This window comes from Callospermophilus lateralis, chromosome 7, assembly GCF_048772815.1.
Source record: "Callospermophilus lateralis isolate mCalLat2 chromosome 7, mCalLat2.hap1, whole genome shotgun sequence".
In the NCBI taxonomy this organism is placed as follows: domain Eukaryota; kingdom Metazoa; phylum Chordata; class Mammalia; order Rodentia; family Sciuridae; genus Callospermophilus; species Callospermophilus lateralis.
Window position 1 is genome coordinate 53,510,306 of NC_135311.1, and position 27,186 is coordinate 53,537,491.

At 36.7% G+C, this 27,186-nt stretch overlaps 1 protein-coding gene across 2 annotated transcripts in view; it reads right to left on the reverse strand.

The window, feature by feature from the left end:
* The window catches only part of Vav3 (vav guanine nucleotide exchange factor 3), a 359,269-nt gene that overhangs the window by 95,565 nt on the left and 236,518 nt on the right, over nucleotides 1-27,186 (reverse strand). For both annotated transcript variants that reach the window (XM_076861720.1, XM_076861719.1), the window contains exons 18-19: nucleotides 15,833-15,858; nucleotides 10,498-10,543 (exon numbers count right to left, since the gene is read on the reverse strand). In XM_076861720.1, the coding sequence (XP_076717835.1) occupies nucleotides 10,498-10,543; nucleotides 15,833-15,858 (72 nt within the window). The remainder of the gene's footprint in view (nucleotides 1-10,497; nucleotides 10,544-15,832; nucleotides 15,859-27,186) is intronic.

Below are 27,186 nucleotides of genomic sequence, written 5' to 3' on the forward strand. Positions count from 1 at the left end.
TTGATGACTAATTTTCTGAATGATTTATAAGAAAAATAAGTTGATGTTAACCACATATTTATTGAAAACACTTCCATAATTTTTCTGGCTTACTTCTATATAATATTTGGGGTTTAAAATGTAGCTCAGTGGTAGAGCACTTGCCTTGCACAATGAGTGAGGGTCTGGGTTTGATCTTCAGAACGGTAAAAATGATCTATATAAGGTTTTACATTTAGAAGTATTTAAAATCATTGATATTTTATTTATGGTTTCTTGTATTGAGTTTATGCTTAGGAAGTTTCTATTCCTTTGAATTCTATTAAATATGTACTTTTAACTTTATTTAATTTTTGTAACATTTGAACTTTTTATTTAAGTAATAACTTATTTAGCTTTTTTAAGTAATAGATTACAATTCTGTGAGCAATTCCAAAATGTACATCAAAATAATAATCAGCCACATGGGCAATTATGTACACATTACTCAGAGTATTATTTATAAAAATGAAAATTAGAAAAACTCATGTCCAGCAATAAATTGTGCTGAAATCACTTCATGTGATTTGAAGAGTACTTAATTCCAGATACCTTTTGCATTACAGTTAGGATGATTTTTTCAACCAGTCTCTGCTGACCATGTCACTTCTCTGGCTAAAAATATTCAAGGGTCCAATTTGCTCTTGAGAAAAACTCAGATGTCTTTTGTGTAGTCCTAGAGCCCTTGCAGGCTTCTCAGTTTTTGCCTTTTAGCTCTCCCTCATCGGCCCCACTCCCACATGCTTTCTGAACCTCAAGGCTTCTGAGATAGCTGTTTGCAAAGCCTGCAGCTCCTCCCTCCCCTTATCTGTCAATCCCCTACTCATATCTTGGATTTTGGTTTAGATGTCATTTCCCGATGATCATGGATGATCATGTATTTACAGTCTGTGGCCCTTTTCTCTGAACTAATTCTCACCCTTACCTTTGCTCTGTGACACTGTTCTCCATAGTGAAAACACAGCCTGCTCATTACTGTAAACCCAACAAGGAGTCTGCACACTTGTCAAATGGTTGAACAAACAACTGAATAAACAAATATGCTCATGAAACAAAGTGATAAAAGCAAAATACCGAATTGAAAGTTATAGACATTTTATAAACATGCAATTATGCACAAAGAAAGTAAGTACTAGAGAAAAGCAGGCAACAAAAGTTTAAAGGGTGATCATGTGAGTGAAGCTGATAGGCATTTATCCAGGGAATTTTTCTATGCTTCCTTATTATTTTCAGAATCCTTTATAATAAACTTTTCAAAATGCAAAACTAGCTTATCAAAGGAGATAAAAATACACACACAAAAAAATACATATGTATGTTATTGTACCTCTGCATAAACCCTGGGCAACAGATGCTTATTGTATTTCTATCTCTGGTTTGGTTACCCAAAAGATAACATTGTAAACTAAGGTGAAGGCAGTTTTTCAAAATTATGTAATCTTTTTAAATTATATATTAAACAACACCTTAAAATAGCTTTTATAAAAATATTTTTTTAGTTGTAGTTGGACACAATACCTTTATTTTATTTATTTATTTTATGTGGTGCTGAGGATTGAACCCAGTGCTTCAAATGTGCTAAGCGAGGGCTCTATCACTGAGCTACAACCCCAGCCCTTAAAAGAGTTTTTAAAAAAGTCAACTACATTCAAGTTTAGTCTTTAGTCTGCCAGAAAGAACCATTCTTTGCATTTTAGAACTGCGAAGCAGAGTGAATTCTGCTGGGTGTCATCTACCCGGCATGTGTCAGTGCCCATGTCTATAGTTGTTTGTTTCAGAACCTCTAATTAGCTGCCTTATCCTCTGCTAGAGATTCTTCTGGTGCTAACTTTTAATCATCCAAATTAATTGAAATACTGTAGCAATTTCAGATTAACATTTTCAAAATTAACAATGCATGAAATAAAATCACCCCTAAATCTGGTTAGTAACAACATCCACTAATAAATCTATTGCTAATTTTCACTGTATAGAGCTAGACCTCAGAAAATAAGCTTTTCTCTGTCCAAAGCATGCCATAAGGAGGGTACATAGAAGATGTTTAGAAGGGTCTCTAGAACTAAACACACTGTGGTTAAGTTTGGCACCCACTAGATGCTATGTGGCCTTGGATAAATTACTCATCCTCTCAGAGCTTTGGTTTCCTCTGCTGAAAAACCCCAGCTAGTCAGGATGGAACATCACTTCTGTAATTGGGTTATATAAGACTTTAATTTCCATCTTACTAGGAGACCCTATCTCCTTCTCAGCTTGCACACTTTGGTGAAGCAAGCATCCCTATTAGAAAGTCTCATATAGCCAAGAATAGGAAACAGCCTCTGGGAATTTGTGCTAAGCATTGAAGCCCTCAGTCCAGCAGCCAAAAGGAAAGAAATCCTGTTAACGAGATGAGAGGCTGAAAGTAGACCTTTCTTAGGTAAGTCTTCAGATGAGATCCGGCCCTGACCAGCGTCTTAGTGAGGTTTTATGATGAAACATGAAGCAGAGAATCCAATGAAGCTATGCTTGGATTTCTGACTCACAGAAACCATGAGATAATAAGTACGTGTTAATTTTACGCTGCTGGATTTAGGGCGACTCTTTACACAGCAATAGAAACCTGATGCAGATGTGCATAGGTACTGATAATAACCAGCACTGCTCTCACTTACAGAGTACTTATGATGTTCTAAACTTTGATGCATGCTTTACCTACTATTCCTTTTAATCTTCATAATGACACTAGAATGGGATTGCTACTATTATCGACATTTTCGAGATGCTGAACAGGTAAGCTTTCTCAAGATGATATGACCAGTAAGTAGAAGAGCAGGTAAAAACCTGGCCTCTGGCTCTGCAGAGCCCTGTGAACCACCACACAGGCTGCCTCTGGTGATTGAAAGTGCTAACCTGAGTGAAAGTGCTGAATGCAGACAAAACTAAGGAAGCTCTCTCTACTCTCTCTCTCTCCTCATCTCTCCCTCATTGCCATAGTGGCAGGCTGTCCCTAAACTCTGTGCCTTGAGGACTGCGTTCTCTGCCCCCCCACAACATTTTGGCCCTGACCCTTCTTACATCAGGGAGGATATCTGTCATCCCTCTTGTCCCTACAAAGCATGTTATATTAGGTCCTGTTTGCTCTGCTCTCTAATCTGATGGATAAATCCCAACTAACAGTCAGTAGGTAACAAAAGATTATCATATTCTAAGAGCACAGTATCTGCATCCAAAGGAGAATATCAACTTGATATTTTACGTACAATGACTGCATGACAGGATCAATTGTGAGGCAAGAAAACTATAGTATTGCTGCAAACCAAAGATAACAGTTAGGATTAACTTTCCCTGGGAATCTCCACTTCCTGCTTTAGGTACCTTCCTCCAGATTTGCCTCTTTTTTTAGTTCTTATTTTTTTAATTAATTAATTTATTTTTAAATAGGAATATAAGACAGCAGGATGCATTTTGGTTTATTGTACACAATTGCAGCACAACTTTTCCTTTCTCTGGCGGTACATGATGTAGCGTCACACCATATGTGCAGTCATACATGTATCTAGGGTAATGATTATCTCTTTTAATAACAAGGACCAAAGAGAAGAACCTACAAATGGAAAAAGAAGCAGGCAGAAGAGGTTGGGAACCCATCAGTGCGCCCAAGGAGAACTCTCTGAAAACTGCTATGCATGGTAATAGATATATATTATAATCTGCTCAAACCAAGCTTCTCTCCACCCCTGCCACCAGCCCATTTTATAAGCAGAATTGCACAATACAAATTCCTTGTGGACAGGCTAGTTCAGTCCCAGCCCAGTTCTGAAAATGGCCACAGAAGCCAGGTGAACATATAACAGGAAGCCAGGCTTCAGTGATTTCTTCAGTGATAAGCCAAGGGTTGAGACCAGGCCAATTAAAGCCCTCCCTGAATTTTTGCCAGATATGCTGGTAAAAAGGTGTTCTGTTTTCTCAGGATTCACTAGTTATGGTGACTAGCTCTTCTGAGAGTTGCTAATGAGCACTTTTGCCTGTAAATGAGACAAACGGTACTTGTTGATTGGAAGTCAACAGAGAAGAAAGGAGAACTGAGACACAGAGAGAAACTGATCCCTGAGGGTATCAATTGAGTCTCTGGATCCAACTCTGCCTAGAGGGAAACACTCTGGATTTCAGAGTTGCTGAAATAGGTATGCCTTTCCTGTTTTTTCTTCAACTAGTTGGAAAATACTTCATGTTCCCAACAGAATTATAGTGATTGACATAGACTTGAACTGGTAACAGACTTATACCTTCAATTTAAACATCTGTATTTCTAGTAAAGTTACATTGACTGATGTAACTATTAAAATTCTGTCACCTTGCCCTATGTGCTTCTTCAGTTCATAACGAATTCTGCCCCAGATACATTGATTGTCAACTACACCAACTAAACCAATACCACACATGAGGGTGGTTCATCATAGTCTGAGCAGTATTATTGTTAAGCAAGTTTGTATTTCTTATCTAACAAAATTCCAACTTCAGCAAACATCCATAAATTTCTCCTATCTACACAGAAAAAAAATAGATCTCAAAAAATGATCTGTAAAACCAATTATAAGAACCTAACATAAGCTTTTCCTTTCATTCAAATTAAAATTTTAAAAATCACTTGATTTGAAATATGCTGAAAGATAATTACCAATATGAGTCATTTTGACGGAAACTCCACAAACTGTACTTCAATGTTCTAATTGGTGTGATAACCATTCTCACTCTTTGTCCATAGAGCTGTGGTATTAATAAGATCGTCATCTATTTTGATATTAAGGCATACATTTTCAATGTCCTCTTTCTTGAGAGCTGCTGGATATCACCTGTGTCAAATATGGCTGTTGGAAACTAATATGTTTTTAACCTACCTGGTTCCTTTCATTTAAAACTTAGACCTGAGCCCATCAGAAATTTCTGAAATTTCTTTCCCTAGTTAGCATTACATAGCAGATTTTTTTCCTTCTGAAGTGGAAAAGCATTCAACTAGCATAGCTACAGATATAGACAAGGAAATGCAGGTCATAGCTGATCTTCCAGATAAGGATAATTTCATCATAGTAGCGCATAGGTTCAAGACTTCCTCTTTAAAATGTTTCTCTAAATATTTAGTAGATAGATACTTTATCTTCTAAAGACATACTTTCTACGATAACAAAAAAATGTAAGAAGTTCAAAAAAGACCCAGAAGCAGATTCTTCATATGATAATCCAAATATTTTACTATTTCAATAATCACCTTACTGATGCCATCTTTGCTATCTAAAAGAATCCCTATACACATCTGCAAAAATTCACCTCCCCTTCCTTCTTTTTCTGAAGGTACCTGAGCAGTGTAAAAGACCTGTTTGGCAAGGCATGTACAGGCCTGCCAGACAGCAGTAGTGAGTCTTTGCTAACTCAATAGTGAGCTTTGAAAGGGAGAAGCAAATCCTCCAGCCAAAAAAGATGCAAGCCAGGGAATGTGATGTTCATTTCAGAAATCTGTTATCATGATAGAGGGAATTAGAAAGGTAGTCCTGAAAATAACTACAAGCAGATCAATTGCCTTAGTGCAAAACTAGTCTTATTGTTCCTAGTTTAATAGAAACAGCAAAAAAAAAAAAAAAGAATTTGCTATTTTAAAAACCAGAGCATGCTCCCCAGTATTCGTTCACGCCTTGGATTTCTCATTTCTCTGCAATGAATCTTAATCACTGGATTCTACTGTCCCAGTTTTTTTTTTTTTCAAGTTTATTTCTTTCACTGTGAAGTATATTTTTACACATTCACAATTTTGCTCCCAATATTTAGATTAGGACATAAATCCTAACATATTTGATGAGAAATTAGGTTTGAAGATAACAGAAGAGACAGAAATAGATTTGACCAGTTAATATGGAAATATTACAATATATGGAAACTTTCTTATGGATTACAGACAAAAGCTGATTTCCTAAAACCTTCAAGAATATATATTAGTTTCCCTCATTAAAAAAAGAAGGAAAATATGTTTTCAGGTCAATGATTTAAAAAATACTGCATTGCTATTTTTCTCTTCAATGTTTTCTATTTGGAAACTAAAATATAAAACTTCTCTATGGAGCAAATTGATAATATACTTAAAAGCAAATTTAAAAGAAACAATTTTATTTAGACTTGGAATGCATTTAGTAATCCTTTGAAATTAAAACACTAAGGAGAACCACATTAAATTGTAATTCAATACTAAACAAGCATAACAGATTTTTATATAAATAAAAACAGCTATACATAAACCAGCTTAAAAATAATTTGAGCCCACATCTGCTTGTCTTTTCCAATTTATTTTGCTTTTTTGAGTGTACTGGGTAATTATAGATATTTATGTATACATGTATACTTACAGGATTATTACTAATTGTTGTTAAGATACTATGTTATACCATTTTGGATCTATATGTAAAATTTATATAATACTACAATGTTTTATATATATATATATAAAACATTGTGTATATATATACATACATATATGCATTTATGCAGTCAAACTGTGTTTCTATTCTTTTTCTAGATAGAACATAAATATTTGTGGAGAGAGACCATGTTTTTAATTAATGACACTGCTGTGCTTAATGTCATGTAGGGCATGAAGCTGGTAATGAAGTAAAGATTATTTGAATTCCTTTCTTCACATAAGAACAAACAGTATAAGTGGCAAACAACAATCCTTCCCTTCAGAAAGAGAAAGTGACCATCTTGAAGCTGTCTGTACTTAGACATGTTTAGGAGATCTTGGGGGTGAATATAAATACAGCCAAAGTCACAGGTATCTCTTTGTAATCAAGAGTTTAACAAAGAGCACAGGGGAACCTGAAGATCTCAGGAAGAACCCATCAATTTAACTATCATCTTGTCATTTACTATTCAAGGTTATCACAGATTAAATGAGTAACTTAAACTCATAAAGGGAGTGAGCTATCTAAACATTTGCCATCTACCCCTTCTAACCTACAGGCAGCACAACACCCAAAAATGGCCTGAATGTTTTAAAAGGTAGGGACTGTGGATTTAAATACAGGATGCAGTGAGTTTTACAAATACAGAACAATTTCACCACAGTCAAAAAAACGTGGATTTGGAGGAAAGAACACATGCCCTGGCATACAGACAGACTATATGCAAACTGAAATAAATCTTGTATCTACCATACTTAGATTGAAAAAAAAAAAAAAACCTTTAAAGCTCAGTATTAAAATTTAATTGGTAACTTTGACCTTGAGTGCCACTTTAGGTGAAAAATATTACACCAGTGCTCTGATTTTCTTGTGATTTATGATCTCATGTTCTTGAAAAAGGCCTAGCACCTCCGTGTTCCTGAAATAATTGATCTGTCTGTTACAAGTGTTGTTTTTCTGATACTAACATCTGTCTCAGGAAGAAAAGTACAAACTGATGAAAATACTCTGCTATATTTAAGTAATTCAAAAGAGCTACCACAATTTGCATCTAACACATTACTAAATTTATAAAAGCAGTCAAGATTATAAGTTGATAAATTTCTTAGCACACAATAGAAGACAAGAAAAAATAAAGAGCAAAGACAAATATTATCCACAATTATTAATAAAGAGCTAATGTTTTTAAAAATGTGCTAGTAAGCCAAAATGTAAACCCACAGCTCACATCTCCCTTGGATTAGAATAAAACTCCACAGTGTGCATTTTCAACCTTGATAGTTTTTGTTTCTTTGTTGTAATCACAAACACTAATTTCACACAAAAAAACTCTCAACCATTACTGTTGACTGAGTATATTGGTAAAGGTGAGCAAAAGAGCATGACAGTCATTAGGTAAGCAGGGAATAACTCCAAGTCTGGAAATGACTATGATTATGTAACTTCTTGCTTCAATGGAAATTCAACATAAAATTCAGGGTCTGTTTGCAAAGAAATAACTGGCAAATGTTATTGATTCTCTAAATGCCAAAATAGACAATATTAAAATCTAATACAAACTAATTAGAATGATAATTGCTACCACTTAGCATTTACTACATACTGGGCACTATGAAAAGCACTTTACAAGTATTTATTCATGTATGCTCACAACAACTTTTTAAGGTAGGTACTGTCATTAGTAACCTTTAAAATGAGGAAACACAAAGAGAAAGCAAATAGCCTAAGGTCAAACAGCAAGGAAACAGCTAAATCCAATCCCATCCCCAGCCAGTGTGGCTGAGAGCCCTGCTACTTTCCACCACTTGACCCTGACATAGTCTATTAGCACATAAGCAAGAAGAATTTATAAAGCAAGAAAGCCAACCCCTACCTACAGAAAAAGCATATAGTCATTCATTAATTCATGTAACAAATATTTTCTAAGTACCTCCTACCCTATGGAATTATGCACTAAGTTCTTTTCCAACATAAAAGGTCTAGAGAAGATATATAACTTACCTTTGTACATGGTTCTGAAATTTGAACCTGATGTGAAGTAGTTACACCTGACCTCCCAAATGGTTTAATCCTTTTTACTACAAGCCCCCCCTAAAAAAGGCCCTGGAAAGTCATCAGTGTATTAGCACTTGGAGATGACAACTAAATTAGCTAGGAGAGGAAAAAATAAACAGATAAAAGGAACTTCAACAGTAATAGCAAACAGTAAGCAGGGCTTCTTGGAAGCAGTCTGCCCATGTAGCCTCCACTGTGAAAATCACCAGTTTAAATACTTTGGATAAAACACTCCACAAGTGTGAAAACCTGATAAACAATGACTCCATCAGGATCAATGCAAGAGGGTCATCAAGTAAGGGTTAACTCTGAACCACAAAGCTTTGCCCCTTGTCAGCAGAAATAGTCAGAGAAGCAAAAGTCAACCAATCCTAAACACATCATTCAAGTCTGACTCCAAAGATGGCTAACGGGCGAAATAGGTGAACCAGCAGGTTCACCTGCAAGATTATTAACCATTTGGCTTTCTCAAAAATATGGAAAAATGAGAAAGATACTCATACAGACTTAGTATAACTAATAGAATTTTTTTCTAAATACATTCACAAACATACAACAGTACTTTTGCATTTTTAAGTTTATGTTTCATGAAGTTCTAAAATTTTTAGACATACAGAAACACCAAAATAGTTACATCTATACAATGCCATCCCCTTTAGGATAAAGGAGTATAAAGTTATTTTATTATTGAACTACTTGGCCACATTTATAATCTGTGAAATCACAATTTATGTTGGTTATAAAATAAATTGTTAAAGAGTTAAATGTGTTCCTACTGACATACTCTAAATTTAGAAATGCATTTCCCTGGAGGGAAATAGTCTAAATGAAAATGAACATAGGAGAAAGAAAAAAAAATACATTTAGAAAGGTTAGATGATCTTCTGAAATAGAAATACAACTCACATGAAATAAGAAAAAAATAGTATCTTCATGGTCATATGCTCCTACTAAACAGAAGTAACTTCTGAATATTATTGCAGAGTCCTCTGCAGAGGGTATTGTCTTGGGAAAGTTAGAACTATTAAAAAGTAAACCAGAACCCTATTTTTTTTAATGGCCTCAATTTTGTTCTGTAGTTAAAAGATTTAAACTGATCCCATGACACAAGTGAGGCAATTTCAAGCCAGAGATAGCAAAGCTGCTATAAATCCCAGACAGCTCATAAACTGGCATGGCTATGATGGGTGTGGTTTCAGTTAAAAGCTATAATGCTTTGAAAACTAAACTTTATGACTAGTCGAACACTACTTATGATGAGAAAACAAAACAAAACACATAATCTACATTATTTTCCAGCAAGGCTACTTCATTCTTCATGTTCCACTTGATTTATTATCAAGTTCATATATTTGGAATTCTTTAGCTGTGAATACCCTTTACCTGTAATAACAGGATCACATAAAGAACAAAATATTTCATAATTAAATTTAGGAAGGCATCGCTTAATAGATTAACAAAATAATTACACTAACATAATGACATGGCAAACCTCACAAAATTAAGTAGAAAATAAGTGTTTTCTATAGACAAATCAATGATCTCCATAGAGGACACTTGTTCACAAAGTCCTCAATTTTGAAAACATGCTTCTATTATAAAATCATACAGACATAAGATTAAGAAACTTCCGAAATGGACAGGTACCATTTGTATGCTCTTCCCAACTCCCTCAGAAAAATTGTAATTTGTAAGGGTCATCTTGCTGGTTGGTTTTCTTACCAGATTTAGGAGGGAGCAAAGGGAGGATGCTGGGATATGTTAGCATTAGCCAGGCACCCTGAGGTGGTTCAGTAAGCAAATAACCAGCCCAACTGCTGACTGTGGAAAGAGTGTGGCACTGGGTTACTCATCATGTGAATGATTTACATTTTGGAACTTTGCCTCCTGGTCACACAGTATATACCAACCTGTGAGGAACAAAGGCCAAGAATATACCTGACTTTCTATAGCAATTCCTTAACTGAAGTCATTATAGGATATATCATGAGAAACACACCTGGATCCACCTGTCTGGGAGTTCTTCGGAGTCCATTGGTCCGTTTCTGCCAAGAAAGGTAAAACAAAGCAAAACAAAGATGTTATTGGTCATTTGGCATTATGAAATTACTTTACCTCTGACATTTTGTAAGCTCAACAAATGCTGCATTTTTTCAAAATAAAAGCATGACTAAATTGGAACAAAACACCATCTTAAAAGTTTGTTTGTATTATTTAACCCTTTTAATTTCTGTAATAAGTCTTCCATTTGAACATCATTCTATCTCCTATTGCCTCTGAGGGGGTCTTGCTTTGCTGCCCAGGCCTGCTTAGAACTTGCGATCAACCTGCCTCAGTCTCCACAGTAGTTGGGATTACAGGAATATGCCCAGCAAACATCATTACATTTGACAAGTCATTGATATGACTCCAAGAAAAAGAAATACTTTTGTGTGCCAATTCCAGATACTGTGAATTTTTTTTTTTAAAGTTATAGTAACTGTAGGAAATAGGAGAACAAAGCCCAGGCAGCCATTTGGGGTTGGGAAATGTTTTCAGAAAAGTCATATGAATAATAGCCTTAAATTGACCTGCTAAAACTCCTCTTTCTGAGGCCTGACATAATAGAGAAAGAAGAAAGATATGCAACCTCAAAACAAAGTTCTGAAGCTCTGATTTTAGCAAACACTCAAATGAGTCTAATATTTTAACTATGGACCAGTTGTATCTGAATACTTAACAAAAAAAAGGAAAAGGAAAGAAAAAAACAGAACTTGAAGCTCTGAAACCATGAAAGTGAATTCTTATTTTAGAAAAGGAATCCATAGATAAAATTTAAAATGAAAGAGATTTAAATTTTTTGAAATGCATGGTTACACATTTGATTTCACAAGCACTGAATTCATTCTCACCTAATAACTATGGTAATCTCACTAATTAAGAAGGACTTGATTTTTCACTTTTTATTATACAACTGGATAAGAAGCTGAGTCTATGACTAGCATATAATCCAGATTTTCACAAAAGCAATTTTCTTTTTATGCATGTTGGGTTTTGTGCCTGTGTGTGGAACCTTGGTTTCATTCAGAGCACATTTGGCTTTGCTAAATACACATTAGTCATGGATTTTTCTCAGGGTTCCTTCTGAAGTTGTTTTTTACTCACAAGTCAAATGGTTGAAACAGGGTCTTTGAGCCTTCCAAAGGGCCTCAAAGCCAAATGTAGCAGATTCTCAGGCACAGGTGAAAGAATTGGAAAAAACTTTAAAAACATAATTTTTTTTTTCACCGCAACTGCTTTCAAAATGAATTTTTAAGAAGACAAACAGGATCATTAAAGTGAGCATTAAAGTTCTGTTGAGCATGACAGATAGCTGTACTGGCATAACTATTATAAAGAGAGTCTCTGTGAGAGGCAAATGCTACCCTGGGCCTCTTGGTGGCCACTGCACAGAAAAGGGAAGCCTGATAGTGACAGATTCATACCCAAAAACATGAAAGAAAACTGCTTTCAAAGGAAAACTCATTCTCCCTGACATTTTACAAACTTTCTGGATTTCCCATAAAAAGAACAATACAACTGACTATATTTGCAATATGTATATGTATAATGATGGCTATCTTGCCATTATTGACTTCTCTTGTACATCAGCTTCTTAATGTACATTAGAAACTGTCTTTCATCTGATATTCTAAGTTCTATTATCAAAGTGCTTGGGTGGCAAGAAAGAATTCAACCTTTGGGTCTGAGTCCTAGAATCCCTAAACCAGCCCTATTGAGAAACTGTAAACTTAAAATGTGAAAAAAAGAAAACATAATAGGATTATTAAGAATATAGCTCAGAGAATAAAACTAAGTTCAAATTCGGTACATCTCTTTGCCTCAGCTTTTTCATCTACAAAATGGGGATAATAATAGCATCTACTTCACAGTGTTGGTGGTAAGAATTAAGTGAGTTAATTTACATTAAGTGCTTAGAAGGGTTCTTGTCACATGGTAAGGCTTGTTAAGAGATAATTTATTATCATTATCATTAACTTCATAAAATTTTGAACGTTTAAATTCACCTAAATGATACATTCTTGAACTGAGTTATTGTTTTATTTCTTTTTGCTCTGTTTTGTTCTTGAGACAGGGTTCTGCTATATTGCCCAGGTAGGCCCAAAAATCGTGGACTCAAGGGATATTCCTGCCTCAGTCTCTGAGTAGCAGGGATACAGGCATACCAGTGTGCCCAGCTGGCTCCCTGTTTATGGTTCAGATTCTTCCTCCCGAAAAGTCACTGAAAATTAGTCACACTGAAAACAAACTTTTCTGCAGGAAAAGTGGGCAGAGAAATGAACTGTGTGATAAATTATAAAAACAGGAGGGAATATCAGCTCGTGAGACTATCGATAACAGTTTGATTTTATTATACTTTCAAAGCACCTAAAAAGTTAAAAAAAAAAAAAAAAGGAATATACTAAACAATTTTAAAATGCAACACTCAACTGTCATTCTGTCATCCCTGTCCCACAGACTTTCCTCCCAGATCTGGATTCTCAAAAGCCTAGGTCAAGACTGAACAGGCTCTTGTCCCCAGCAAGAAAAGGGGAATGACAGAAGAACATTATCTACTAGCCATTCTGGGAGTTCTCAGTTACAAACCCATGAGACCATGAGAATCGGTCTTCAGGGCCTTCTCAATCTCCTTTGATCTACCTAGAAAGGTTGAAGAACAAACCTGATTTTATAAGCACCTGGTAATTATTTCTTGCTTCATTACTTAATACTTTTTTTTTTAAATACCGGGAATTGAGCTCAGGGGCACTTGACCACTGAGCCACATCCTGTTTTGTATTTTATTTAGACACAGGGTCTCACTGAGTTGCTTAGTGCCTCACTAAGGCTGGTTTGCTGATGCTGGTTTTGAACTCATGATACTCCTGCCTCAGCCTACCAAGCAGCTGGGATTACAGGCACAGGCCACCAGAACTAGCACTTATCTGACAGTTTGTCTTTAAAAAAAAAAAAAAAAAATGTTTGTTATCCAAAAATCTCACTTGTGTTCTTTCCTCTTTGGGGGAAAAAGAATTATTTCTGTTGGATTTAGCAACAAAACAAGCAAATCTTCATTTACTATGTGGCATCTGGTTCTTCTATCTTAACCTGCATTAAGGAGTGGATTCAAAGTAGCTGAATAGTGTGTAATGATAAACTTGCTTCTCGAAGTTGAAGGGGTCCTGAAGGGCCACTCTGGAATGGGTGTGGCCATGGAGCCTACGGATCCTGTGGCTATCAGAAACTGACCTACCTTGAGAACCAGTGTAAAATTAAAATAAAAATTCACAAAAATGCTCTTAAAAGATATACAGAAGAGAATTCACAACCAATTCAAGGAGAGAAAGAAGGTTATCAAGAGGGAAAAGAAATTTAAAAAAAAATCCAGAACTCTTAAAAGATTTCATCATCAACTTGGGGGGAGAATATTTGTTATTGAAAGTGAACACATTGTTATGGGGTGAAAAGATGCTTCTTAATCTTCTTTTTGCTACAGTTCTTCCTTGAACCAACTAAGGTTTCCAAGAACACTGGCAGCATGAGAGCTCCCCACACTCTTCCTCCAGAAAAGTAGAGATTCTCAGTACAGTCAGTCACACATTAAATAAAAACCATACTTCTTATATTAAAAGTTAAGCAAGTCACTAAAAAATCTATTGCTACCTGATGCCACATTTAAAAAAATGTGAAAATTAATTCCTTTTATTAATAGGCTTATGTGTCATTTTCAAGAGTATATAAGTACCTGAGAAAATTATTTTAATATGTGAAAATTATTAACCACTTCTTATTAGCACACTTTCTTTCTGTAAATACACCCACTTCACATTACCTTATTAAAATGAAATGAAAAGCATCTTCCTTGGAAATAAAACAATACATATGCCTACTAGGATAAATGTTAAGTAACAGTTAGTTAAAGTTCAGAGCCCTACAAGGTATCTGTCTCCATAATCTAAGAATAGTTGGGAGTAAGTGAAAGAAGTCTTCTTTGCCTGATCATCAGCACGGCTGAGAGAACCCTGACGCACTGATGAAGAACCTTTCTGCAGATGAAATACTGAAGGAATTTTTGGTAAATTTACTTCACCCTAAAAGAACTTGTGGCCTATTTTTTAAAAATTATTATTGTCTATCTTGTTATGCATTCCTTGATCTAGAATCCAGATTCTAAAGCACACTTAACAGACACACTACAGAGCTGTATCTAACAGGAGCTTCTTGCTGTCACACTCTTGAGACTCTACCTGTGTAAACCATGTGCTCATGCACAAGAGGAACAAGTACCTCTTCTGTATGACATACATTCAAGTGTATTTTTCATTGTTTTTGTCAACTATATAAGTTATAGCTTATTAAAAACATACTATTAAAAACATTGCTATTTTATTTATTGGTGTTAGCGATTGATAGCACTTTTAAAAAGAGATAATTGGTACATGTTAAAATCATTTGGTAATGATTCTTTTCTGAAATTTGCAGACTACTTTTCATTTATGTAACTAATCACATGCATTTTATATTTTATTTTGCTATGGTACTTTAAAAAAGTTTTTGCTATGGCACCAGAGGTATATTTCAGTGGTAAAGTGCTTGCCTAGCAACACAAAGTCCCTGGATTTGATTCTCAGCACCTAAAACAAACAAACAACAACAACAACAACAAAAAAAAAAACTTTTTGCTATTTTGGCGGAGTCAGGTGAAAATTTTATTACTTTTGGTTGAAGGCCAAGGCCATGATTCCATGGTGGTCTACAATCTGCATATTTTTCATTCTTTTGTGTTTTTTTTTTAAGTTACTTTACTCTGAGAAGTAACAGGGATCACATACTTCTAAGCCATTAGGAGATTGCATAAATCCAAATGAAAATGTTATCAGATCTTGATTTGATCAATAGGACATAACACTAATCACATTTGTGCTCAAATGGAAAATGACAAGAAATATAAAACCATATCTTTAGGTAAACAATATCAGAAATTTTAGTACTGGTAAATGTGAGGCAGACACACATTTCATGATAGGGGACATGTCTACCAATTTCCTGGGATATGGCCACCCTTCCCTCTGCACCAAGTATCACATTTTACACAGTACTAGACTAAGCATTCACACTGTCCCTGGACCCCAGGTCTATAACAGAGAGGTGAACAAGCCTCTGATGGCACTCACAAGCACCTGGTTGCTCCCTCCATTTCTCTTGCTATTCATTTTAAATTTGCACATTTAATATTGCACAAGCTCAAGCCTGCTTAAGTTAGCAAATAACTTGAAATGCAAAAGTTATATAAAATTTTTAAATGTTAATCTTACCTCTGGTTGTTTGAGCGTCCCTTGTTCTGAAACAAATGTAAAAATTGGCATTGTCAGTGCAAAGTTGTTTGGTTTGGTTAGCAACCTTAGCTTGTTCTCTGCAGCGTGGCAAAACACTGCGGCTTTGTTTTCTTAACTGATCCCTGTAATATATTTCCAGGGTCCCTCAGGCTGGGCTAGTAATTGTTTTGCAACCAGGGTTCTCTTACCTTATTGGCTTGTCAGGAAAGTGACTCATAGTTCTAAATGACTTCTAGGTTATGCTTAACTTTTTCAATTGTTTATTAAGCAATGTCAATTCAACCACATAAAATTCTCTAAAACAAGGGCTTGCGTGAAATTATATGTGTGACAGCTAGATGCAAACTTTTCTTTCAATGCATCTTGTAAGAATCTTAACATTAAGTTACAAAGGTATTGAACTATTTATAACAATGGCAAACTTAACACAGTATAGCATTCCATATGGATGTTTTTCCATTAACACAGCTAATGATCCTTATTTTTAATTTTGGGGAAAAAAGTAGTTTGGTTTAAAGATGTAAATAAAAAATAAAATCAGGATTTGATTCCAATACTCATTTTCTTTTCATCATTTACATACATCTCTATAAATAGTGGTAATATCTCTTCACTACATGTCAGCTCCTAAAATTGATTAATAGTTATAAAGACCCTGGGATCTGCAGGTGAGCAATCTGGTCAAAGGGCCAAGGCTCCCTAAGAGAGTAAGAGCACACACAGTACATTGGAAACTGCAGACAGTTTTTTTGTTTCCTTTCCTCATACCTAAGGAACACCTAAACTTCTCCAGAATAAGCTCAAATCTCACACCACTGTGAGCCTGCACCTGTATTTTCCCATCCAAAATGATCCTCGAGAGAAGAATCGGAGAATAGAAGATGAAGCAGAAAGATACTCAGAGAGGAAAGGGAGGCCTGGGTGGGAACACTGTAGGATGTTCCTTTAAAAGACTCCAAGAAGCCCCCAGCCAGAGTTCATGAAAAACTCCCACCAGGACTCCCAGCTGCTGCGATCTGCAGGAAGATTGCCTGGGGTCTGGAACAGGAGGTTGGTTGTTCTGTTTTGTTTCTTTTTCTTTTTTTTTTTTTTTCTTCTTAAAGTACTACTACAGATTAATGGAAATGGAAGATCCCTGGGTAGAAAGTCACCTTTCTAGAGACAAGCCCACATCCCTTTGTCAATTTCAATCCCCAATCTCCCGGCTTTCACAGATGACTGACTTTGTTCTACGAAGGCACTTTTGCTAGGCCTGGAATTAGCCTTTACAAAGAATTCCTGGACAAAAATCTATTTCACTTCTTACTTTCCTCACCATTAGAATCATACAAAGTTCCAGAAGAAAGACTGCCTAAGAGGGCTGGTGAGCCCCAACTCAGAACCAAGGGTAAGTGAACTTGGGTTCTTAACAGGGCAGCTGTGATACCTGTTTCACTGGTTTGCCCTGAAAGACCTATATGTATTACAGGGCAATCCTAACCACCTTTTCTGCTGGTTAGTTAGAAAGCAGGGATCAGACCCTGGAGGAAGCATCAAATGGGAGCAGAGTTTAACTTTACCATCCAAGAACACTCAGGAAAGCTTTGATATTTCTAGGTGACCGCTAAAATGAGGAATTCTCAGACCTTTAAGGTTTAGTGTTTATAAATGAATATAAATATATATCTTAAGTTCACTTAAAAATATCGTTTTGATGCTCATTCTTTGCATACAAGACTTTTATGTCCTGTGAAGTAGGGTTTTGTTTCAAGAAGTTTTCCATGTATTATTTGTGGCATGAAAACTGTGCATGCCTCATGTGGTGGGAACTGCCATATCAGGCTTCCTGAGGATCCTCTGGGTGCTCCTCCCGGAGGAAAAGTGATGGCAGTTAAGGATTCCTTTTTACTCTGCAAATACTGGCACCTCATTACCCAAGGAAGAGATTCAGATTAGAAGATCCTCCTTTACAGGCTCCTCATTTCTTGGAGTGTAGGGACTGGCTGCACCCTAGTCAGTTCCGGGCATGTCTGAGGATCAATTATGGAATCCAGGAGAGCAGGGCCTAGGCGATGGACAGAGGCAGTTGATACCAAATAAAGAACACTCTGGCCCGGGCTGACCTCCTTACTTGGTTCCCTCGCCTTCATTTCTCCCCATTCTCACCAGCTCTTGCTATCTTTCTTTGACATCTCATCATGACAAACTTCTTTCCTCTGAATTCTGATGGATGCACTGAGAACTACTCTATAGAAAGCCTCCTTTGTGTAACTTGGGTAGAAAAAAGGGAAAGGGGCATCGTGCTGGTGCTGGCTATGACTACAGCTCCCAGGGCATGAGTCCCTACCTTTCCTGCCATCACTCCCCTCCCTGTGGCCACACATCTACCCTGCTGCATAGTCAGAGGCCCACTGCTTCCATGGATTTGGTACCTAGTAGCCAGCATGCTGGTGGGGTCTTGCTGGTATATCACATAAATAGCAGCTCTGTAAAAGTCTGGATTTTTGTACAGTGACATCTCATGGTAGGGCTCTGTGTTGGAATCTTCTCTGAGCTCAGAAATTCTTCTCCAGGCTCCTTTCTTTATGCTCTTGAACTGCAGCAGTGGCCATGCCATTAAACTGGACTGCCTCCTTCATGATCGTAATCTACATTCCCTTAAGCACACAGTGAACAGCTAGTTAACTGACATGAAAGTCACGAAAAAGAGGAAAAACATGCTGCAATGCTATGTCCTATAGATTTCAAAGTAAAAAGTAAAACTTTACTCTGACTGGAAAACAAACAGAAAAGCGCTTCTTTCTATGACTTGTTCTATGGGAAAGTTGATCTAATTTTGAAATCCACAACCCCATCTTTGACTTCCTCTCAATATGTATCCGAAACTACTATGCAGGCACTTGGATTTCTTAAAAACTCTGCATGTGTCAGCATCAGATCTGGGATAGCAAGAGCTGATTATCATCAAAATGTCTTTGGCTGGATTCTGACCTAGAATATAGGTTGCTGGTTGAGATCTGATGGAAAAAAAAAAAAATGCTCTCACTTTTTCTGTCTCTCTTTTTCTCCTGGGAACTTTCTTAGGGTAGTAATTCAATTCTTCAAGTTTCTAAGTTTTTAATCCTCAACTTGTCTTTTACCCTGCAGCCTCCTTCTCAGACTCCTATTGATCAAACTATAAAATGTCCTTACCCTTTCAAGAACCTTTCTAGATAGTGACTCACAGGCCCTCAAGGGGTTTATACCTTGCATTCTTTTATCACGTCCCAACTGGTTTAATGTAATTCTGAGAAGTGGTGTATGGAAGTGCTGGGAGTCTTTGCAGAGCTCCACCTTCAATGCCAGCGAAGCTCAGTGTGCATATTTGGGTAAAAGAAATGATTTTCACTGTAGCTTTACACTCGCATTGTATAATTCTCTTGTTTAAATACAAACTTCAGACCTGCTATGTTTGTTTTCTCCAATACAAGTGGTTCAGAGTTCATAACATTATTACACAATGTGCTTTGTCTCTTAAGTTCTATTTCTCAAGACTAAACAAATCAATGTCTACCAAGAGTGGTTGTCACAAAAGGGGCCACAGAAAAGTAATTACCTGTATAGTTATTGAAGGTGCCTTGCCATCATAGCTAATGTGCTATTTCTGTGAAACATAAAACTAAAAGACAGTTGGATTGATCAAATTTTGGAGGTAGTTGCACAAATGCTATGCTCATTACTCAGATCTACAGCAATGTTTTGTGAAGAAAAAAATAAGCAAACCATAAGCCATAAATAATACTTGGAAAGAGGCTTTGATTTTAAGTCTTTTCAGGAGCCCTAAAAGAACCCAACCATATAACAGTTTCCAATTCACTTTAATAATTATTAATGTATCATTAAACTGACCCAAATAGTTAAATGGAAGGAATAATAACTACTCTGGAACATAAAAATGTCTCAATGAGTTAAAAAAGAAGAATAATTTGAACAAGATGTTGTAAGTACTATTATGTAGAACTAAATTCATTTTTTTGGTTATGAAATTAACGATCAAGACTCAGTTCATGTAAAAGGAATGTGATGTAATGCCAAGCGGCTAAAATAAAATTGTAGTTTAAAATTTTATCTCTTATGCTAAAATAGGCAACAGTATTTATAAATGAGCCCATATTCAGATGCCATTTTGGGGTACAGGTTCTAGGTAGCAGCCTCGCAGGTTTAAACCAGTAGGATATCAAGGCAACTTCCTTCCAATTAGATAGAGGTGGCAATAGCAGCAGCAGGAGCAGCAGCTGGCCTAGATAAAAGAGCGATTATAAAGATAAGCAAATGGGGAACTGCATCAGTTAAATATTAGAGAAGCTGAGGCTTGCATTCCCATTATGGGAAAAGGTGCATTAAACTGAAGTTGTCTGCTCTGGCAATATTTGCCTTCCAAGGTTACCTTCCTTTCTTAGACAGGGAAGACTCAAACCAAGCTATATTGATCATTGTCATAGTAAAAAAAGGGACCAAAGGGCTTAGCCATATATTATCAAGGGGGGGGGGGAACATAAATGTCCCTGAAGGTTGCAGTCTAGTATTAAGCATTCACAATAGTATACTGTGAAAAGGAAATGCCAGCCTAGAATTACATCAGCTTTGCAGTAACTTGTTAAAGAGTCTATATCATGGAGTTCAAACATATTCATTATTAACGTTGGAAAGTTTTGGCACATACTTCAGAGCCCATGTACGTGTTTATCATATGGGTTGTTATGGTGAATGTGAAGGAGTCAACTCAAGTTCAAGAAAAAGAGAGGGTGGAACTGCCTGTCCTTTACTTATATCTATGCAAATGATCAAATGTTAAGACATAAACTCATCACCCACACTTTAAATGTGTTTCTAAGTTGTATGGTTTATTTTATAAAAATTAAACAACACATTCTCCTACTTCAAAAGTACTTAATCTTTTATAGTTATATATTCCTATAAATGGATTACTTCATTCAGAAATGCCCTGCATTTTTGCCAAGAAATAATAATTTCCAGGGTGAATGAAGACTAGATAGATTTAAGAGATATAAAACATGAAATATAAAGGGTTTCTAATCTCAGGAAAGACAACATTTAAGGAAAACTAACTTCCACACAAAAAAGTATCTAAGAGATATTTTAAATGCTAATGGATTAATATTTAGCATCATTAAGAACTGCATTGGAGTTGAAATAGTCCTATTTTGGGAAAAGATGATAACAATTTGATTTTAAGTACCCCTCATTTGGAGTTGATATAAAAGGGTGGATTCATAAGATGAAAACAAATTGCCTACGGTTTATGTCACTTCTCCAATAGTAAAGGAGAATATATAACCTGGGGGAGGGGGTGTTAAAGTGAGAGAGACAGTGAAGCTCACCAAGAAGTCCACATGTTCATTCCAGGGTCCAGCTTCCTGTAGAATTAAGCTGTAACTAGTTTGAGCCAAAGGCAGTGATCCAAATGACACTGCTTGCTTCCAGGCCATGGGTCTAAAATGCTGCAGCCCTGGAAACCATGTGTCATACTAGTAGAGTCACAGACAGAAGAGGCCTGGAACCCAGGCCACTGCTTAGGAGCTGCTCTGAAAGACTTGTGTATAAACAGTGCATGTATGAGAAGGAAATTTTATTTGTTAAAGCTGCTGGGACTGGGGGAGTGTTAGTCACAACACAGCCTAACCTTGGGAAAGAAATAAAACCTGAGTACAAGCTAATTAAAGAACAACTTAATTCAGACTACCATCCAGTGGTCAAGGTGAGGTTAATGATTGGCCTAGGATAGGAAGTACAGAAAGTGAAGGATAAAAGGGGGCATATTTTAGAGTTGGCTAAGGGTAAGGACCAAGAAGGAATTCTAAAAATGGGATGGACTGGATCAGGGAGCAGATTTCTCCAGAAAGAGGTATTTTTGTCATCAGGTGCTCTGTGAACTGGTTCACTTTCTTGCTACTTATTAACCTAATAGAGGTGTTACCTGTCAAAACCCGGATGATCAATGCTTAGGTCATGAGCCTTTCATTAATGTAAATACAAGAATACAAAGAAATGCAAAAGGTCTATCCAGTTCAATATCTTTGGTTCTTAAAGTACTAGCTAGAGATTCTATGAGGTATTTATTCCACTTGTCTACCAACTAATCAAGCTCCAGCCTTGGAGCTTGAAACAAAAGCTGAAACAAAAGCCTGTATAAGCTCCAAACCACTCGCTTCTTCTAAGACAAGTGAGCTGAAGGGCCAGAGGCCCTGGTGCATCACATTCTTCTCATTCAACTGTCCCTTGGCTTGGTGGTCTATCCACGGCGTATCCTTGTACCATGCTTTCCCTAAAGTCAAAATATCAATCACAGATCATCATACCATTGAGCCTAAATGCTCAGATAGACAAGGAGGCAATTATAATAAATTCAAAAAAGGCTATAAGAACAGTGATCCTAAAATGCCAGGGGCACACAAGGGACTGACAAACTATGAATGACCAGATGACCAGTCTGAGACTATTAAAAAATAAATCTTCAAGGAGGGGCCAATATTAGCATTGGAGTTTTCAGAAATGAAAATAAGTCTATCAAATGAACAAGGGAAGGAAAGACATTAAAATAGAGAAACAAATCACCCTTAGATATATAAACATGAGAAAAGTAGTTATGGAACTGCAAAAAAACAAGAGTTACTTGGTTGGCTGAGGAGGAGTGGTAATAAATAAGACTGGAAAAATGATCTGGAGCTCTGTATGCCATATGGGGAAATTTGGGCACTATTCTGGAAGGAATAGAGAGTAAGCAAAATGTTTGCACAACCAGTCTTTATTTTAAATGATTTTTAAAGATAATTTCAAAAGTTATGTATAAGGAATAAGATTAAGAGCAAAGAAGAAATTTTTAAAGTTGTTGAAAGAAGAGACAGTGAGATATATATATATTATGATCTGTAACAATACCATATCAGTGGATTCTAGGAAAACTCAGAAGGAAAATGAAGAATATGTTAGTAAATGGAGATGAGAGAGATGGGGTAGGCAAGGGTGGTGTGAGAGTATGGATGGTGGACTTTTAACTAAAAAAAAAAAAAAAAGAAAGAATGAGGTAGGGTGGGACAAATAAGGGTGGTTTTAGATATGTGGTATTTGAGGTCACTGTAGCACACCTGGGAGGGGACATATGAGGGGAAGATGGGAATTTTAAATCCAAAGTTCAGAAAAGATGCTGTATGTAGAGATGGAGCCTTATACACATGACGTGTTAGTTGTAGTTAAAGCCAAGTTGTAGCTAAAGATCTGAAACAAATCAGATCTCCAAAGGATGGCATGGGGGATGGGATGGATATGAAGGAGAGTGTCAAGGAGAATGGTTAATAGTGTAAAATGAGAGAGGAAGATCAAGAAAGGTAGGGCCTGAAATGTGATCTGCCAATTAGCAGGCAGAGTGGGATATACTCTGACCTTCATTTAGCCTCTCAACAAGTCTATCATTTTGTACAAACTAGTGCCTCTTTTTCGCTTCTCAACTCCTGTCTATAAACATGGTCACTGTTGAATGAAAATGACATATTTCCCTTTATAGAAATGACTTCCAACCAATGATCCAGTGTCTATATAGCATGATGTAACCATTCCTACTAGTCACAACTCTGTGCCACAAGTGGACTCCTGACTCATGCTGAGTCAATCCGAATCTTTTCATCCCTTGAGAAGACAGAGTATATTAAATATTGGATCTATAAAGTCCTGTAAAGTTGGAGTGATTCTCAAACCTTCTATGATTTATATTCTGTGGGAACACAGATTGTGTAAAAACTTGTGTTTTCCTTAAATCAATACTACACACTTGCTTTAAATTTGCCTGTTGGGATGATTTCTACAAAGTCAAGTTTTCCTGGATGCAACACTCTCTCCATACAAAAGCCCCATTCAAGCAAACAACGTCTCCGTCTCCAGCTTCTGTTATATCCTGTCCTTCCTCCTGCCCTCCTCCACACCCACATTTTCCCAGATGCTAAGACAGTCTTGGAAAACTACCCTGCTGAACTGCTGCAAGCAATGCTTCCTGGATGCCAAAACAAAGAACTGTTCAAGACTTAAGGTAATGTTGGGACTCTTGCAGGCTGCGAAACAGTCCCTAAAATCTGGCTTGCTGCCATTTGAATATAGCATCTATCCTATCACACTGACACCAGACCCACCAGGCTCAGGTTCATATCCTACCCACAGTTACAACCTGCCAGTTAGGGAGAAGTGAAGACAGGATGTTATGACTTCCAATTTTTGGAGGACACCAGTTTGGAAACAGGGGAGAGAAAGCTGCGGATGCAGCTGTGACACAGATCCTATGCACCCTGATGACAAGGACCCTAAGAAAGGACCACCAAAGAAATCCTGATCTGAAGGTAAAAAGAGAAGCCTCCTAGGCAGGTTCTTATCATTTCAGACCCCTAATTAACTGACTATGAGATTCAATGTCACTGGTCTCTTCAAAATCTTGAGCAGAAAAGGATATGGAAAGTAGAAAGAGGAGAGGCACAGACACACACAGCACAGGAGAATGGAGGTCAACATGGGATGCAGAGAGAATCAAGAGCACAAGGGAACACCTCCAAAATTCCAAATGGCAAATTTAGTCAGAGGTTCAAAAAACCTTTTTCCTGCCTTATAATGAATTATATATCAATGTTTAGACAAGGTGCTACCTTTTAATGGATGATATCTGTATAAGCAAGTATTATAATCCACAGGGCACTCATAGTCTTAGTTATTTTCAAATTTCTTTTTAAATTTTCAAATTCTTATGACCCAGTTTCATCTTAAAATAAGGGAATAGGTTAGAAGCTGTCTAAAGTCCTTCCAAGGGCAGGTATGATCCTCCAGGTTGCCTGGCTCTCTTGCAGCACTTGAAGACATTCAGATTTAAAAACATATTTGTTTATTAAGGTAACCAAGTTCAAAACTGTTTCTAAACTGAGAAACTTACAAAATTACTCCCTTTCACAGAGAAAAGCGAGCACAGGATGATATACCAGAGTAGGTACTGTGAGATTGACATGTTGTCCTAACAGCTAATTCACATGCCTGGCAGCATGTCCAGTGCTCAAGAACAAACCCAGAAGCTGGTCCGCCTAGATATGATGCTTAATTCTACTGATTCTCTGTACCTGAGTTTTTCATCCACAAAATAAGAATATTAAGAATGCCAGCTTTAAATGAGTTAATAGTGGCAATGTACTTACAACAGTACCTGACACTATAAAAGTATTTATTTAAAATAATTTTTTTAAAGACTGGGTTGGGGCGAGAGTGTAGGTCAGGGCAGAGTGCTTGCCTAGCATGTATGAGGTCCTGGGTTCAATGACCAGCACCAACCACCACCATTGCCATCACAACATCAACAAAGAGAAAAACAAAAAAATTATAAAAGCTATGTGCTATTATTATCACTATTTTATAAGGGTAGAAACTAAAATTCATAAAGGTTAAGTAACTGGAATCCAAAATCACCCAAGAAATAATCTGTAGAATCTGGTCAAACCTAAACAAGACTAGAGAGTTTCAGGTTTTCTGACTACTATGCTACATCCCTATACAAAAAGACTCATTTAATCACAGAAGACAGAGTATGTTGAATTAATGACCAGATACTGGGGATACACATGGCCCTGATCTTTTTAGATCATGAATTCCCAACTGGATTCTATCAACTTGTTTAATACAAGATAAATTTTAAGACCTTTCAATGTTATACTTATGTATCATTTCAAAGTTTGGTGCTCATTAATTTGTTTTACCCACAATACTTGCAGGCTATAAAACCAATAAAAACTCAGAATAAGTCCATATCTTTTACAAATTGACTTCTTACTGTAACAACTCAATATTTAAATAGTTCTTATTATACCCAAATACTGTAGTAATCATCAATACCATCTAATGGATCCTTGCAACCTTCTTCCCAACTTACATTTTGAATACGAGCAAAAGCTCATAATGTTCAGGTAAATTTCTCCAAGCTCAGGTAGCTAGCAGATAACTGAGGTAGGATTCCAACCCTCTCTGTTTGACTTAACTACTGTCCTTCACTACTCCCTTTAGAACAGAACGACCATGTCAACTACAGGGTCACTTCATATTCTTTAAAGACTCCAATTCTCCAAGGCAGGGCCATGGGATTTATAAAAACACATTAGCCTTCCAGGATATCAAATTATCTGAGAAGAGATAAAAACGATGGAACATAAAAATGGAATGACAAAAAATTAAGTGATCAATTGTATCAGGCAGACAATTAAAGGATAACAATAATGGTATATAATATTTCTATTAGCTTTTGTAAACTGTTTTTAACCTTCAGGAAGATGTGAGGGATGACCCTGTCTCTTTCACTTCACAGCCCTGTGCCAGTTGCGAGAGCATGCAGACCCCATCAGCCATGGGAGAGGCTGCTCTGAAGACTGAGGGAGCTCATGAAGAAAGGCCAGCAGTATGAGGCAGGGCAGACCCCATGGAGGAGCTCTTGCAATGCCAGGACCTCTGGTCTTGTGCAGCTGTGTGGGCCTAGCACAGAGAAAGGCACATGGGGCCCTCTAAAAATGTCGACTGAAGGAGCTAAGTGAGCAAAATGTGCTATGATCTTGGTCCTCTAATAGGATTCACCTTTTCTACAATCGCCAATTTTCTGAACTCAGCTCTGAAATAAGCTATTCCCTGTTTCACTCTTCTTCACATTATCCAAAATAATTCAATGTCCACCTTTTCCTTTGGGAAAATCAAAGGTTGACATGGCTACCTTTTGAACTCAAGCTGTTAAAGATCCTTTCTTGTGTTCAAAAAGTTTTACTGATTTTGAAAGGTCTTATTGATAAAACACAGAGAAACTCAGGGGAAAAGGACAAAGAGAAAGAAGAAGAAAGAGAAAGAAGAAAGAGGCCAGAAAAGAAAGAGAAGGGAGAGAGCCCAAGAGAAGCAGAGAAGCAAAGAGAAGTGAAAGGCTATTGAATGCATAATTGCCAACCAGCTCGGGTAATAGCCATGGAGTGCTATTTTTAAAAACCAAGGGGAAAATATTTACATAAAATCCAAAGCATATATGCTCTTTGTTAAATGCTGGAAAATGACAATGTATTCAATTCATTAATTCATTGATGTTTACCTCTGACACCATTGGCAAGTCTAAGCTAAACAGCCAGGAGGAGAAAGAAGAAATTTAGGAACTAAAGATAAATTAACATTTTCTTTATTTTTTTTGTTTTTGTTACTGTTCTTTCATGTGTGTGCTCTCTATATTTGTACAGTTTTTAGTGACATCCTTAGGGGTTGATGCTTATCAAATGGGTGTTATGAAGCCATCTAAGTTCCTCTTAAAGACC